Below are 17,609 nucleotides of genomic sequence, written 5' to 3' on the forward strand. Positions count from 1 at the left end.
TTTCCTTAAAAATCCAATGTTGGGAATGAGTTTAAGATACCAACCAAGCCACTTGTATGTGTTCAGTGAAGTCCTGACTTATTATGTTCAATCCCAAAGTAATGGATTTTGAAAAACGGAGTTTTGCTTAATATGTTGTAAATTTTAAATGTTTGTTAACTGATATAAATAAATTGCTATCTCTTCCTACCTTGTTCATGGAAAACCTGCTTGACTTCATTCTTATTGAACATCAGTAATATTTGTACCTTCCATTCCCTTTTATGTATCAGGTATACAGTATATACACATTATTTCCCTGTTAACACTAAACTGGTTGTTTCCCCTTTTTACCAGTTTCTCAAACAATTAGGTCTGCATCCTAACTGGCAGTTTGTTGATGTATATGGAATGGATCCTGAACTCCTTAGCATGGTACCAAGACCAGTGTGTGCAGTGTTGCTTCTCTTCCCTATTACAGAAAAGGTAATTGTTAAGTAAGATATAGTTTCCAGTAAATGCAGAATTCTCTTTCAATGTTGAATTAAACCTATGCTGTTGAATTAAACCTATGAATTAAGAACAGATGACTCCCTTCTTGCATAAAATGAGGAAATCTAGACAGTGGGGACATCCTAAAAATCTAGTTTTATTAAAGAGATGTATTTAGATTTTGATTTGTAGATTGACAGAGAAGCCCTGAGTCTTTTAAACTCTGGTAGTTTTTTTTTTTTATAAAATATGGTTAGTTTGCCTCAACTGTTTTGATGTGACATTTAATCACAATTTGATGTGTATACTTTAGAACTGTTAAGTACTAGGATATTCTTAAATCTGTCTTAGAAAATATATGAATAAAGAATATTCAAAATTTTAATATATAAAATATGTAAATGTTTTCAATATATACGTAAAGAAATCTTTGTTTTAAGGAGGTAGATGTAACTAATGACATGGGTTACATTATTTTCAGAATAAACTTGATTTGGGTGAGAATCGTTAAGCTTAAATACAATTTAATTGGCAGATTTAGGATATGTTGGGGATTATAAACAGCTATTCTTAGCTCTCTGTATCTAAGTTCAAATCTCCATATTTCAGGCCTTCTAGAATGATATCTTATAGCTATGTGCATTATGGAGCCATTTTAAAAGTTTTGAGTCTATATCTTTCTGATTTTTATTTTTAAACTTAGAAATAATAGGATGAACTCAACATTGTAAAAAATGAAGTAAATGGGAAGATGTGAGGAATGAGTATTTATACTTATATAAGTAGAAAATATAGTGGCATCTGCCACTTTCTGATATCTCTTACAATTTGGTCGGTCCCTATTTCAGCTCATAAGTGACATAATAAAAATCACTCAAAGGATATCTAGTGGGTGGTTTAGGAAATATGAAGTGTTTCAATCTTCTAAGTTCTAATTTAGAAACTGATTATGTAGTTGTGAATGGCTTCAGCATACTAATAGTAAAAGAATTGTTATGGGTACATCATTATCTTTTAGATAAAGTCAGTTACAGTGTTTTAAATGTGCTCTACGCTATTAATTTATTTCTCTCTGATATTTTTGTTGTCTTTAATTATGGCAGACCACAGTGAAAACACAGTCACTTTCCTTTTTCCTATACTTGCTCTGAATCATTTTAGGATTGTTTTTCTAAACCTTAAATCTTGAGAAGTTATCAAACTTTTGATAACTTTCTGGTAAGTTTTTGATAACTTCAAACTCTTTTGCTTTGTCACCAAGGAACATTGATGTTAAGCAACAACAATAACAAACTAAACTCCAGGACTGTACAAAACATTTCAGCCCAAGACCTTACTGTATTGAACTTTTCAGTTTTTATCAGTTGAACTTATATGAATGAATTAATGGTTCAGAATTTATTCTGAAAATATTTACAATTTTGATTTTGGATATATGTATATGTATAACTGGTTCACTTTGCTGTACAGCAGAAACTAACACAACATTGTAAATCAACTATACTCTAATAAAAAATAGTAAAAAATTAAAAAAAAAATAAAAATTTGATTTAGGAGCACATTTATAAAAATTATTTTTTCAGGCACAGGTACGTTTGTTGTTAAAAGCAGTTCCTTAATTACGGGTTTTAAATAGACATCATTTGTTTCTTTTATCACAGGGGTCAGCAGACTTTTTCTGTGAAGGGTCAGCTAGTAAATATTTTCAACTTTGCAGGCCTGATAGTCTCTATTATAACTATTCAACTTTGCCTTTTAGTATGAAAACAGCCATAGACAATACAAAAATAAAACTTTACTTACGAAACCAGGCAGTGGGCCAGGTTTGGCCTGTAGCCTGTGGGCTGTAGTAGGGCTCCCTACTCTATTGGAATCTGAAAATTATAGGAAAACAATAAACAAAACAATAAAATCATCTTCCTACTCTCTTCCTTCTCCTCACTTTTGTTTTTAAATTTATTTAATTAAATAATTTATTTATTTTGGCCGCATAGGCTCTTAGTTGTGGCATGCGGGATCTAGTTCCTTGACCAGGGATCGAACCTGGGCCCCCTGCATTGGGAGCACGGAGTCTTACCCACTGGACCACCAGGGAAGTCCCCATCCTCACTCAATTTTTTAAATATTTATTTTATTCAGGTATAGTTGATTTACAATGTTGTGTTAATTTCTCTCCCTGCCCATTTTTTAACCTCATTATTTTTAATGCTTTTTACAATTGGAAAAATGAGACACAGAGACATTAAGTAACTTGTTGGAGTTGCACAGCTAATAATGGCAGAGCCAGGTTGTGGGTTAAGGCAATCAGATGTAGAGCCCACCCTTTTTTTTTTTTTTTTTTTTTTTGCTGTACGTGGGCCTCTCACTGTTGTGGCCTCTCCTGTTGCGGAGCACAGGCTCCGGACACGCAGGCTCAGTGGCCATGGCTCACGGGCCTAGTCACTCCTCAGCATGTGGGATCCTCCCGGACCGGGGCACGAACCCGTGTCCCCCGCATCGGCAGGCGGACTCTCAACCACTGCGCCACCAGGGAAGCCCGAGCCCACACTTTTGACATTATTGTACCATATTGTTTTTACAATCAGTTGTTATAGATAATGGTGAATGTTATGAATACCATATACTTATAAATATAGTGTGAATTTTGTTAATATAATATGAGGTAACAGTATAGAAATGTGAAAAATAGAAAGTAAAAATCCTCTAGTAATCTCTTATCCCAGATCTCTTATCTCTTATCTGTTAAGTTTTTCTATATCCTTTAACACTTTTCAATGCATATATGAAGTAAATATTTTTAAAACATAAATGAGAATCATATTAATATATACTGGCCTGTAACCACTCTATAATCATGGACAGATTTCTAAGTCAGAATATATAAATCTATTTTATTCTTTTTAAAATGTTTTATAGTATTGCATTCACATATGCCATGTTAACCAAATCCCCATTGATGTATATTTAGAGTTTTTCCATATTTATATTTAAGTCCTTTTTAATATATTATTTTCACATGTAGGCTACTGATTTTTTTTTGATAGTATGAAATATTCAGAACAGAAGAAGAGGAAAAAATAAAATCTCAGGGACAAGATGTTACATCATCAGTATATTTCATGAAGCAAACCATCAGCAATGCCTGTGGAACAATTGGACTAATCCATGCTATTGCCAACAATAAAGACAAGATGCACTTTGGTAAGTAATTTTTCATTACTGCTATCTTCCCCCTGCTTAAGTTATAAGTTAACTTACTGAGCAGTAGGTGGTGTTCTAGTTCTTTCTTTCAAAGTGTCAAATAAAGCTTTTCCTCCCTTCTTTCTTTTATAATGGGAATGTGTATACTGTTAGGGGAAATATTAATCCTCCCCAGGTTTAACAAACAAATAACTTAAGCCCTATCATTTATCCCAATATTATATTCCTAACTTACCAGTAAAAGGGTTTTACCTGAGAAATAGTTAGCATGCTTCTAGTATTTTCATATCTCAGTCTCTTTGAGATAGCAAGCCTTTTCAATTTTATCATCTTTAATATTCTCAGAATCTGGATCAACCTTGAAAAAATTCCTGGAGGAGTCTGCATCAATGAGCCCTGAAGAACGAGCCAGATACCTGGAGAACTATGACGTCGGTACCTTTTTCTGTCTTGATCTCATGTGTGGGCAAAATTCTCTGGGATTGTAGATTCTTTTGGGGGGTTTGTCTTGAAACCGTATATTATGCAATTATGGATTTTTGTTGTATCCATTAAAACAGGCCTTTTGTACTTTTGTAACATTATCTGAAATATCCATAAATGTTGATAAATTGCCACTTCTTTTCTATGTCCAGAGCTGAATGAGAGAAAAAAGGCAATTTGATTTAACAATTTATAAAATATCTTATGATTGACTGTTCCTTACCATTCCCTCCCTATAATAAATATATGCTTGGCAATACCCTGTGTGTCTTTCACTGGGAATTTGGAACAAGGCTGAAGACCAATGGAAAAAACAAAGGTTTAAAGGTAGATGTTAGAATATTCTCTAGCTATTTTATCAGTGTAATATTTTTGCATGTGTGAGGACACAGGCCACATAGTCTAAGACGTTTTAAATGATTGTACCTTTTCATAGAATTTAGATTGGTATTTACATTTTATTCTATTTGAAATCTATTTTTCTTTTGAAGGCTTTTTACCTTTTAATGACATTATTAAGTAGATGTAAGTTCTTTGAAATTAGAAACAGTATAGTGTACAAATTATTTGGCTAGAACAATGTGTTAGGCACAGTTTGTGCCCAATAAATCCATTGACTTGATTATGTTGTTTTAGCATTCTAATGTACTTTGATTATTTTAAGTTGTATTTTCTTTAAAAAAACCTGCTGATCTCATAAAACGTCTTTATTTTACATAAAAATAAAATGAACAACATAAAAGTCACCAGTAATCCCACCAATGAGAGGTAGCCACCATTTATATTTTTAATAGGGAATATATAATTGTATGCACAATATTTTAAAACAAAAATTTGATCACACTGTAATATTGTTTTATAACTTGCTTTTTTCACGTAACTTATCACAAACATATTACATACCAGTAAGTATATATTTGACATCATCATTTAATGGCTGCCTAGCTTTCCATAGTGTAGTATTTTATTTAACCAATAAATTATTGTCAGAAATTTAATATTTTTCCCTTTTTTTCACCATTTGAAAAAATACTACAAGGTATATCATTGTAGCTAAGTCTTTGCAAATATCATTAGTGATATATAATTATGTACAGTTATATGTAAATATGTAAACTCCTAGAAGAGAAATCGCTGGACGAAATAGTTTGCATGTTTTTAAAGCTTTGATACTTATTGCCAAATTACCATTCATAAAGGTACTTTCACCCGTAGTTTACTTTGACTGTTCCTCTTCATCTTTGTTAATAGTGCCTATTATAAGAGCATTTTTTTTTTTTTTTAAGTTCAGGAACCTAAAATCTCTAGCTTCTGTTAAATGCATGCCTTTTGCTCCACATTTCTAAAGTGCTGACTGAAGCTGCATGATTAAGCATAAATACAGCCAGAGCTGCAGAATAGCATGTAACCTGGAGAAACAGATGAGCTAAGCTTCTTCAGTCTCTATCTGTGAGATGCTTACTTTATTCTAGTCTCAGTTGAATAAAGTGTTAAATGTTAGTTCCAGCAATTAAATAAAGTAAATGACTCCCACTTACCCCTGGCAATTACAAATAAGCAGATACTCAGTTTCCTAAGGTTTCAGAGATTTGAGGGTTGGAAAGCACAGCAATTCATTTGCTTACTCAGAAATCATTCTTAAATATTTAGTGTTAAACTGTTCCAAAAATCTCCTCCAATTTGTTTCTTAACAAGGCTTTAGATGTTAAAATTTAGCATTGTTGTTTTCATTTAAAAAGTTGGATATAGTCATTTGTTCCTGTTAATATTTATATTCTTATTACAGGCCATTCGAGTTACTCATGAGACCAGTGCCCATGAAGGTCAGACTGAGGTATTTCACATTTTTCAAAACTTTTCCTGCCACTTGTAAATTTAACCAAAGTTCTATTGTATGACATGTAGTTTTAGAAAATTATTGGGATTTTTTTTCCTTTGAGGGAATTTGCTTACGTAAAAGTAGTCATAAAGTAGCCCAAGAACATGTTTTGACAAACTGTTAATATGCACTTTGACAACAGCCATCTCAGTTTGTCTAATCATTTAGACAGATTGCAGATTGTGTGCTGTTTGCTTTGGCTAACGGGTGGTCTTCGTGTTCCCCATCAGGTTCCTTTGACTTGCAAGTATTTTGAGAAAAATACGTGCCCTGTAGTGAAGGTAGATAGCCAGTATGGTTTTCAAGAGGCTTTATCATGCTCAGCTTCTAGCAAAAAGCTGTAACATTCTCTTTACTCAGGAAATCTGTTCTGGGGCAATGTGATGGTCTTCACCATCTTTACTCTGTTAGCTAGTTATTTCTTCAGATAGGTCACCTCTCCTCTCCTTCTCTTGTCTCTTTTTTCATTCTCTTTTTCATGAGGGATTCCCTCCCTCCATTTCTCCTTTTTCTTCCCTCAAACCTCACCCTCCCACTCTTGGGGGAAGTTTGTCAGAAGGTATTTCAGTCAAAATGAATAGAGTTTAATTAAAATCATTTGGTGTATTTATAACACATTTAAGTGTTAATACCAGAGAATTATAGATTTTCTTCTTTCTTATCCTATGCGTGACTTGAAACCATACTTTTTCATGTACAAAGATGACATTGCCTTTATGCTTTAAAAATACTTGAAAAAGGGCTTCCCTGGTGGCGCAGTGGTTGAGAGTCCGCCTGCCGATGCAGGGGACACGGGTTCGTGCCCCGGTCCAGGAAGATCCCACGTGCCGCGGCGCGGCTGGACCCGTGAGCCATGGCCGCTGAGCCTGCGCGTCCGGAGCCTGTGCTCCGCAGCGGGAGAGGCTACAAGAATGAGAGGCCTGAGTACCACAAAAAAAAAAAAAAAAAAAAAAAAAAAACTTGAAAAAATACTGATTTAAAAGTATTGAACTTAAATATTCCCACTATCTTCAAAAAATTTTTTTTAAGGAGAAAACAATTTGATACTATGATATAACTGCAGTTTTCCATAGCTCTGACTGGTAACTGTGAATGTTTATAATAAAACCACTTAGGAATTTAAACATTAATTCTCCATGTAATTGTATCATACTTTCTTGGTTGCTCTCAGGTTCTGCTTTCAGATGTGTGTACCATTGCTTTTTGACTAAGTTTACATAACAGACGCACACACACACAGTGGCATGTCTAAGTGGTTTCGACACCATATTGGAAATGAATGGGATGCTCTGTTTTTTGTATTGCTTTTTACGATCTTGAGCATGTTCTTAATCTTCACTATGTTTTGCTTTTTTTTGTTTACAAATTTGTAGTGTTAAAATTAGCAGTGATGGGCTTCCCTGGTGGCGCAGTGGTTGAAAGTCTGCCTGCCGATGCAGGGGACACGGGTTCGTGCCCCGGTCTGGGAAGATCCCACATGCCGCGGAGTGGCTGGGCCCATGAGCCATGGCCGCTGAGCCTGTGCGTCCGGAGCCTGTGCTCCGCAACGGGAGAGGCCACAACAGTGAGAGGCCCGTGTACCGAAAAAAAAAAAAATTAGCAGTGATGGTGAAGATCAGCATGAAATTATTGTAAAATATGAAAACCGTTAATTGTAGTAAAGCAGTTAAATGCTTTAATACCTGTTTACTTAAAAAAATTGTCTTTATGGTGCCTCCTCTTGCCTCCCTTTTGGCCTTTATCCAAATTACGGCTTTTAATACCTCCTTTTAGATGATGTTCACATCTCTTCTCTAGACCTAAACTCCTTCCCGCTGTAGACTATTTTATTTTGTATGATTCCTACTATTTGCATTTTAGCTATTTGTTTTCATATTCTTTTTCATTTATTTAAGATGTATATTTTTTTAACATCATAACAGCTCTGAAATTAGGGTGTATCTTACAGTTGATTTTGTAATTTACTTGGTGGTATTACCTTCTTTAGTTGTACATAAAATGATGCATCTTAAAACCACCGGTGCCTTAGATTTGCTGAAATGTGGTGTCATATCTCCCTTACTGTGGCTCTTCGACCTAGGATTGGTGTTCGATTCCTGTGGGTATGCCCCAGAGTATCCAACACCATTCCTTGTGCATAGGCACAACACATAATTATTAATTCACCAGAATTAGCTCAAAACTAACCTTAGTGGTGTAAAAACTACCAAAAAAGGCTAAATCTTGATGTTCTGTAGTCCCCTGAGTAAACCAAACATACTATTAGCCACTGTTCCTCAATAGGGCACTATTAACATTTTGGGACGAGTTCAGCTCTTTGCTGTATGGGCTGTTTTGTGCATTCCAGGGTGGAATATAGATTATTATATTCTAGCCACTGTATGTTAGTGACTCCCAGTCACTGAGAGAACAAAAACCCACACCATACCTTTCCAAATTCAGTATCAACCACCTTAAAACTCCTGCACCAGGGACAGGTTTTGCGATCACTTTATTTCTGGCTCATCTACCATCTGTGGACTTAAGAGTCTTTGACATATTATTATCTCCATTGCTCTCTGTATTCCAGCACACTAGTTTTTGTCAGTTCCTATGACACACCTCAGTCTTTCCCATTTGTATTTGTTTGGTTTTGCTGCCATAGCAAAATACCACAAACTGGATGACTTAAACAACAGAAATTTATTTTCTCACAGTTCTGGAGGCTAGAAGTCAATATCAGGGTGCCATCAGGGTTGGTTTCTGGTGAGGCCTCTCTTCCTCACTTGTAGACGGGTGTCTTTTCACTGTGTCCTCACATGGCTTTTCTTCTTTGTGCACTTGCAGAGAGAGAGAAGTCTCTAGTGTCTCTTCCTCTTCTTATAAGGACACCAGCCCTGTTGGATTAGGGCCCATCCTTATGACCTCATTTAATCTTAATTACTTCTTAAACGCTCTGTCTCCAAACACAGTCACATTTGGGATTAGGGCTTCAGTATATGAATATTTGGAGAACATCGTTCAGTCCATAGTACCATTTTTGTGCTTTGTAAGGGCCCAGTTCTTGTCCAGGTATACCCTTTCACTTTACATAGTTGGTACCTTCTCATCTTTAGGTTTCACCTTAAAAGTCATTTTTCAGAGAGGTTTTCTTTCATTACCGTTAAGTAGGGCCACCTCAGTGAATTTTCTGTCATAAAACCCTTTTTATTTTCTTCCGGGCATTTTTTAATCTACAATATGTTTTTTTGTTTGTTTATTCCATTTATTTCATAGAATAGGAGTCCCATGAGGACGTGGGTCTTTTTTGTCATATTTACCTTGAATCCCCAGGACAGTGCTTGGCATTGGACAGTATATAGGCATTTATGAAAAAGTGCGTAGTATAAAAGTAAGGAGCACAGGATGTAGGTTTGTATACTGACTCTACTATTTAGTAGCTTAGGCAAGATACTTTCCTTAGCATAAAATGAAAAGAATAGCATCTACCTTATGGGATTGCTGTGAAGATTAATGAGTTAATCATATAAAGTGCTTAAAATAGTGCCTGGTATTTAATGGGCCCTCAGTAAATACTAGGTGGTGATTTTGTTTTACCAGGCTTTCAGAAAAATGAATATGAATGGCAGAGGATGAGCTGAAGCAATAGGGTGAAGCCAGATCAAGGGGTGGCTTGAATTTTATAAACAGTGGGGAGCCACCAAAGATGGTATGTTTAGTGTTCAGCGTATTGAGTTTAAGGTGAGTAATGGGTCATCTGTGTAGACGTTGGATATGGAGTCTAAAGCTCTAGGGTGATATCTGGAGTTTTGTATTTGGTCGGAGAGTAGTTAGAACCTTGAGAATTCTACAAAGGGAGAATAGTGGTGAACCACAGTGAATCCCTGGGGCACATAGGTGTTAAAGGAGTGGGTGGAAGAAGAGGAGCCAGTAATAACAGTGTAATAACAAGTGACATCATTGATACTCTCTGTCAGAACGCTTTCATGGGAATGGAGTAGGCAGGAGCCTTATTGCATGCAGAGACTTGTAGACTAAATGAGAGATCAGTGAGATGAGCCACCAAAACACAGTAACCTCTTTAGAAGATTGGCCGTAAATGCGGCGAAAGAGTAGTTGTTTACTTGTATGTTCTGAATCCCACCATGATTGTCTGGTCGACTCTGGCTAATCCAGAAATTTGGACGGTAGCCCCACCTCACTTATGCTTCATTAACCTACGCTGGAAGTTTCTGCTTTCATGTTTCACTTAAGTTTGGGAAGATAGAAGAACAACAATGGGATATGAGGAAATTAAATTAAAAGTGTTTTTTTAAATTGTGAACAAATACAGTGATACAATAATGGAAACAGTATGCAAATCAAACGTAAAGACAAGAAAAGAAAAATCCAAAAGAATATTTTATTTGCCTTCAGACTCTAGTTTTACTTCATCAATACTTATCTAAAAAGCCATTTCTGAAGTTTGTGATTTGCCCATATTAATTTAGGAGCCAGCCCAGATATGAGTAGAGATCTCCTGATGATTTATTGTTTATTTAACTTTTTACAAAAAGAATAAATTTATTATATTGCTCAGGAACCTCCATACAAATTTATAGTAATAATGAAGAATAATAGAAACTGACACAATTGTTCTATGTATGTATTAAACAAACATGCCAGTATGGAAAATGTAGCAAAAAATGCTTTTAGTAGTTATGGTTTTTTTTTTAACTTCAAATCTTTTTTTAGCTAATTTTAGAACAGTCGAAATCAAACATTTTTGTGGGATTTTTTTCTTAATATTTTATCATGAGTATTTTCTTCATCAAAACCTCTTTATAAATAATTCCTTATGGCACTGTACTCTCATGTGAATGAACCATAATTTACTTTCCAGTAACCTTAACTTTTGATATTTAGATTGTTTTCAGTTTTTCAAGTTAAAGGCATAACTTCATTGAATATCTTTGTTTATTCATATATTCATTCTAGGTTCTTTCTTTAAGATCATTTCCTATAGGTAGAATTACCTTGAGTCAAAGGGATGAACATTTTTCAAGTTCTTGTTACATAATATGAAATTATTGTCTTTCATTTGATTAACCTAGTAATCTGTTTGAGCACCTACTATGCCAGGTATGGTGCTAGCAACTATATATACAGAGATAAATAAGATGCAGTTTGTGTCTTCGAGGATCTCTTACTTCAATGGAGATAGCTTCAAAAATAGCCATTGCCAGTGTTGAATTCTATTTTTAAATTTTGGCTTGTTTGATAGAGGGAAATAATGTGGTTGATTGCTAAGACCATTCAAAGATCTGTTGTAAAAGTTTATGAAATGAATTTCAATCATGAAATTAAATTGTAATTAATTTACAAGTGAAATGTGTAATCTACTTTGGTTAGTGTTGTCCCATAAGAGAAGGTGTTTTTGACTATTGGGAAAGCAGTGGGTAAGTTCTGATTTCAAGTATGTGTTCATGTATATGTATACACAATTTTAAATAAATTGTGTATGTGTGTATGTATATGTATGTGTCTAGTTGGCTTTTCTGGCCCAATCAGTGCAGAATGTCAGTGATGGGGGAGGAAATAGTGTCAAGTTTTATCTTTATTAGTTGTATAAGTATAGTTTGCATGGCTTCATTTTACTCTGAAGTATAGTTTTTCATTATTTTGATTATGTTAGAATTACAAGGAGTTAAGATGCTCTCACATTTATTTTCCTTCTTTAGGGATTTATTTTCTTCTTTCCTTGACTCTGAAAGAAACGGAAGCTATTAGGAAGAAACTTAGTTCTTATAGAATGTACAATTTAAGGTCCTGATTGTTTTGGGAGAATCAGATGGGAACTGTAAATGAAACTCAGATGCAAGTACCATGCATTTTAAGCTGTATAGTCCAGTTTTGTGAAGAAATCTGAAATTGCATCTTTCTGATCTTTTTGTTTTCCATTTATTTTCCGTATCCCATTTTCTCTATTCCATTCCAACAAGATGTAAGGGAAATCCTTTTGGGGCAACTTCATTTTATGTCATTCTTAAAACTGAGAAATGCTCTGGAACTTCTGTCCTGACTCCTTACACTTTTGCCTTTTTCTCTCCTTCTGTTATCATTTTTTCTGTATATCATTCCCTGAATAGAAGCTGGTTTAAAGCGTATGTGTGGAGTTGAATGGGAGAGCTGAGTTTGAAGGAGGAAGTACAAATTAGGATTAGTCATAGTGGGGTAAATATTATTGAAATGGTTCTTTTTTTGATCCTTTGTTTTCAAGCAGTGATATTGTGTCTCCTTACATGTAACCAGTTCTTCTTTATCTTATAGCACTTGAAAATGAATGATGGTTAAATGGATTAAATTAGTTGTTGAAAGGGTCAGAATGTAGTTACTACTCTGTCCTGTTTACACTTTTTTCCCTTTCTTAGGTTAACAAATATTTTGTCCTAAATGAATCAAAATAGTCTGTTTTTTATTCTTTCTGCATCATCTTCTTGTTCTTATTTTCTCCAATATCAGCGTTTTGGAAAAGGAGATATATAACTATTATTATTTTAAAGTAAATTCTTATATTGAACTCATCAGTTGACTCTTCCAGACCTGACTAGATGTAATTCTTCTATCTAAAAATGTCTCCAGCAATAAAAATAGAGTTGAGGTTGTAATGATATTTGAGAATGGTGGATTTTTCTGTTTGTTTTGTTTTAACCACAACTTTCCAAAACAAAGGGTTAAGATTTAAGATTCTTTTCGTTTGTAGTCAATGAGAATCTTATTGGAGCTACTCTCAAATTGTAAAAAAATAATAATAATAATAAAGAATTTCTGGGACTTAGTTTTTGGCCAGCTTAACAATGGTAAGCTTGAGTTTAATGTAAAGTATAGAGATATAGGTCATTATCTTAATAGAGATTTTGGAGAATTGTTAACGGAAGTGAGAAAATACAGTTGTTAAACTAGTAAGAGAAAAAAGTCTTTAAAGAATATCTAGAAATCTGTGGGTATCTTGATTTATTAGGTGAGCAAAATGAAGAAATTTGCCATTTTCCATGGAATATGTAGTGGTATTTTGTGTATTTCGGTATCTAGCTCATGTTTGACTTCTTTGCCAACTGAACATGGATACCTTGTAGGAAAGTTTGCATCTTTTGCATGAATCTGGTTTTACTTGCCTATTTTAAATTTGGACCTCAAATTTAGTGTAATTCAATGTATTATACTGAAATTTATTCAAATCTACAGGAGTCCATTTGGAATTAATTTATAATTTTGACTTTAAACTTTTAAAGTTTTATATATGTGTACATATCCTCATGCATGTATGCCTACATTTATAATTTTACTTCTTTTCATGGCATTTGGAAGCCCTAGAGAAGTTCCTAATTTTCTTCCTTTCCATGTGCCATTTTTTTAGACTCAGTGGTATCTCTAAAGTTTGAAAGGACATGTCCTATTCTGGAAATAAATTTAATTGTCATGATTAAGTATATATTTTATCAACAGGTCAATAAAAGGAATGATTTTGTAGGTATTTAAGACAAAAGAGTCTCACCATGAGATACCTGGGGTTGCTGGAAACATTGGGAATCATTTTGAGGTGTTACAGTATCAGTCTTGATTATTCTTAAGTGTCATTTATGGGTGAATGCAATGGAAATTGACATGCTTATCAATTGCCAAGTATTCTCATCTTCTTAAATTCTCACTGCTTTTAAAAGTATGTCTGTCATCTTATTATAATGATGGTTACCATTTACTGAACGCATCTTATGTGGTAGGCATTATACTAAGCACTGTGTGTACCCTACTCTAATCTTCTCAATTCCTTAAGATAGATGTTATCCCATTTTACAGACTGGAAGACAAAGAAGTTACTAACTTGTCCAAAGTCACACAGCTAGTAAGTACTGTCCATGCTCTTAAGGCAACAAAATGTATAGATAAATAAAAATTGCTAAAACAAACAAGCTCTTAGTCAACAGTAGATTTTTCCTTATATTAAACATAAAGTCTTACCCATAAACCAACCACAGTCTTTTGGTAATTATGTTATCTGTATTTTGGAAAACAGTAATTATTTTAAGTACCTACCAGCCAATGATCCCTTTATATTTAGGAAATTGCATGGTTATAATGATATTTTTCTTAGTAACAGGATGCCCTTTTAGATGGGAAAACATTTTGTGTATAAGCCAAAATCTACTTGCTTTATTTTAACATTTTAGAATAATTTAGATTTAAGCACTTAGGGTAAACTACCGAACACTTGATTTCTTAATAAAGAAGTAATACTAGTCTGCCCCTCTGCCCCCTTTGTTAAAAGGTCTGTATCATTTCTTTTTAGCCTTTACAACATTTCTAATTCTTTGATTATTATTAGGTACTCTAAAGAGTAATCTATTTTTTGTACACCCAGAGAATGTATATTAACTGAAGGAAAAGTAATTTGGCTTTATAGACCGACACACTCTTTCCACCTTTTTTTTTTTTTAATTATTTATTTTTGGCTGTGTTGGGTCTTCGTTTCTGTGCGAGGGCTTTCTCTAGTTGCGGCAAGCGGGGGCCACTCCTCATTGCGGTGCGCTGGCCTCTCACTATCGCGGCCCCTCTTGTTGCAGAGCACAGGCTCCAGACGTGCAGGCTCAGTAGTTGTGGCTCACGGGCCTAGTTGCACCACAGCATGTGAGATCCTCCCAGACCAGGGCTCAAACCCGTGTCCCCTGCATTGGCAGGCGGACTCTCAACCACTGCACCACCAGGGAAGCCCCTCTTTCCACCTTTTTATTAAAGGTTTGAAAATTTTTTTTTTTAGGCTTCATGACATTTCTAATTTTGTGGTTATTAAACATCTTAAAGGGTAGTTGACTCATTTTTTCATATACAAAGTGACATACACATTAACTGTGAAGGAAAAGTAATTTGGCCTTCTGGGACCCAGGTATTTTGGTTTCTTTCTGAACTAGTTATAATTTTGAAGATAGAAAAATTTGAACTGTTGATTGTTTTGGGAATACAGCTAGAGATAGTAATAGGTTTGCCTCTATGAATTAGGTAGTTGACAGTTGATGGGTGGGTGGCTCTGTGTGAGATGAAAACACTGAAATTGGAGCCAGGAGTCATGGGTTCTGCCTCTGCTTTGAGAGTCACTAGTTATATGACTGTGGGCAAGTCAACTAAGTCCTTGTGCCTCTAAAAGACCCCGACACTGTTCTGATGCTCATGGACTGTGTCCAAATGGCTCACCCTGTATTTTTTTTTTTTAACTCAAGAGGATTTAAGTCAGAATCAGAATGCTTAAAAATCTCAAAATGAATGTCTATACCTAATTCCTTTATGCAAAAAATATTTGTTAAACTCCTTAGAGTACTTTCTGAAGAGCAAATCATTTAATTCCTAGGGTTTTTGAAAAGCCTGTTCTGGTTTTTTCAAAACTGTAATGAAGAGATAGGTTATATTGCAGTGGTGTATGTGAAGTCACATTATACCGTTGCAGACCCACGCAGTAAGCAGAGGGGGCACGGGTTCAGTGTTAATGTCCTGGCAGACAGTGATGTCATTAATAATTCTAATGAAATACATAATTTTTGACAACTTTGGATTCCTCTACCAGAACTGAAAAACTGAGGAAGTGAGTTCTTTATTCAGATGCTCTAGAAAGTGAGCTCTTTATTAAATTCTTCTGAAAGACTCAAGAATAAGCTGTAGATATTTGATCCTTTCCAGTTAGTATAGAAAGGAAATTGGCTATTTATTCTGAAGATTCTACTTACAGTTTAAATTTTCATATTTGAAAGCAAAGCTAACTTAGTTACTTCGGCAGCTAATATTATGACAATGTAAAAGTTGGTGAATATGTCTTTAATATTTGTAATTCTAAGAGAAAACCTAGGAATATTAAGATTCCATAGTAACGTTCTTCATATCAGTCTTTTCATCTCTTAGAAGAATATTACTTGAAAGTCCTTTCCTGAAACTAACACAATATTGTAAAGCAATTATACTCCAATAAAGATGTTAAAAAAAAAAAAGAAAGTCCTCCCCTGAATTATCATATAAACTTTCATTGGAATTGAAAATATACGTGATGTACACAGTTATGTCTATATTATGAATTAAATTATCTTTACAAATTGTACAGTTGGAAAAGATGTGTATATATTGTGTTCCTTTAGCTTTAGGAGGTAGGAATAAATATGACTAGAGTAAAAATTTAGAATTACTGGTTCTAATGTTTAACAACTCAACATATTCATTTACTTATGGAAAACAATACTTAGTATACTAGCAATATGATAGTGGATAAAAGGTTTTTCTAAGAGCATTACAAGGTAGTTACAAGTAAGACAGTCATAATGTAGTAACGTACTGTCCTGTATTTGATATTGTAAAACAGTTGCCAAATAGAAACACATGCACACACACATGAACCTTGATGTATGGAACTCATTCAGGAGGGTGTGCTTTTGAACATATCCTTTCTTTTTTTCATTCCTTCCTCTTATATATGGAAAACGTGATGAGCAAAAAGAGGGCTAAAATTACCCATAGATAATCTGATAATGTTTGGGCAAAAATTGTATCTTCATCTTTAAATAGAAATGATCATAATTTCTACCTTAGTACGATCATTGTGAGACTCTATGGCATCCACAGTTTAGAACAGTTGGTATGTAATAGTAAGCACTCAGTGCTAGCTATTATTATTGTTGACTGATGAACATATAAAGATACCTGTGTGAATGTATTTACTACAGCATAGTTTATAAATGTAGAAAACTAGAAACAAACTAAAGATGCCATAATATGTTTATGGTGCATCTATTTAAGGAATAATATGTTGTCGTGAAAAATAATGTAGATATATACTTACTGAGGTGGATAGATGCCCAAAATATATGGAAAGTGAAAGCAGCGTGAAGAATATGATTTTTTTTCCTTGTAAAAAATGTTAAAAATTTTAACAAATTGCTAAAGGTCAAGTATAGGCTGGTATGATACTATAAAATCCCTGTAAGCAGTGCCAAAGGGGAGCTCACATCCACTCTCCACAGACCTCAGTGGGTGCCTATAAGCTTAAACTAGGGACAAGGCAAGAGAGAGGCCCAAGATGCAGGCCTGGGGGGAGGAAGCAGCTTCTACTTTGGGAAGGGCCTGGATTCTTCTCCCCTATGGAATAAAACCTAACAATGCTGGGACAGAAAACCCTCCCTGGAGAAGGGAACAGACAAAACTACCCCTTCAGGGGAGGTATAGGAAACTCCTATGAGAGAAATCAATGGAGGAGGGAAGGATCCCATGGAAAGCCTTGTCCTTGATATCCAGGTACAAACAACCTACTTATGATGGAGGCTGAACCATGTCAACAAAGAATGCCTTCACCTTCCCACCATTAGACCAGCCAGCACCAACAAACAAGTGTCAAATGTGTGGGGTAGGCCAAGAGCATGAAGAGAGACCTTCTCTGAGGCACAGACTCTGAGAAAAATCGTAAAGCTATGAGTGGAACAAGAACGTTGAAAAAGAAAGCATTCAGCAACCCAGCTCCTACCCTAAGCACACAGTAATGCGAGGCAGATTTTAAGCTGGTAGATTACTGAGGATAACCATAGCAAAA

At 34.8% G+C, this 17,609-nt stretch overlaps 1 protein-coding gene across 1 annotated transcript in view; it reads left to right on the top strand.

Annotated features, from left to right (window-relative positions):
• The first annotated feature begins 250 nt into the window (after positions 1 to 250).
• The window catches only part of UCHL3 (ubiquitin C-terminal hydrolase L3), a 33,196-nt gene continuing 15,837 nt past the window's right edge, over positions 251 to 17,609 (top strand). The window contains exons 1-4 of the mRNA XM_082859715.1: positions 251 to 465; positions 3,516 to 3,672; positions 4,018 to 4,103; positions 5,942 to 5,989. Coding sequence (XP_082715841.1) covers positions 391 to 465; positions 3,516 to 3,672; positions 4,018 to 4,103; positions 5,942 to 5,989 — 366 coding nt within the window. The 5' untranslated portion in view covers positions 251 to 390. The remainder of the gene's footprint in view (positions 466 to 3,515; positions 3,673 to 4,017; positions 4,104 to 5,941; positions 5,990 to 17,609) is intronic.

The sequence above is a fragment of the Leucopleurus acutus genome (assembly GCF_964270905.1).
Source record: "Leucopleurus acutus genome assembly, chromosome: 18".
In the NCBI taxonomy this organism is placed as follows: domain Eukaryota; kingdom Metazoa; phylum Chordata; class Mammalia; order Artiodactyla; family Delphinidae; genus Leucopleurus; species Leucopleurus acutus.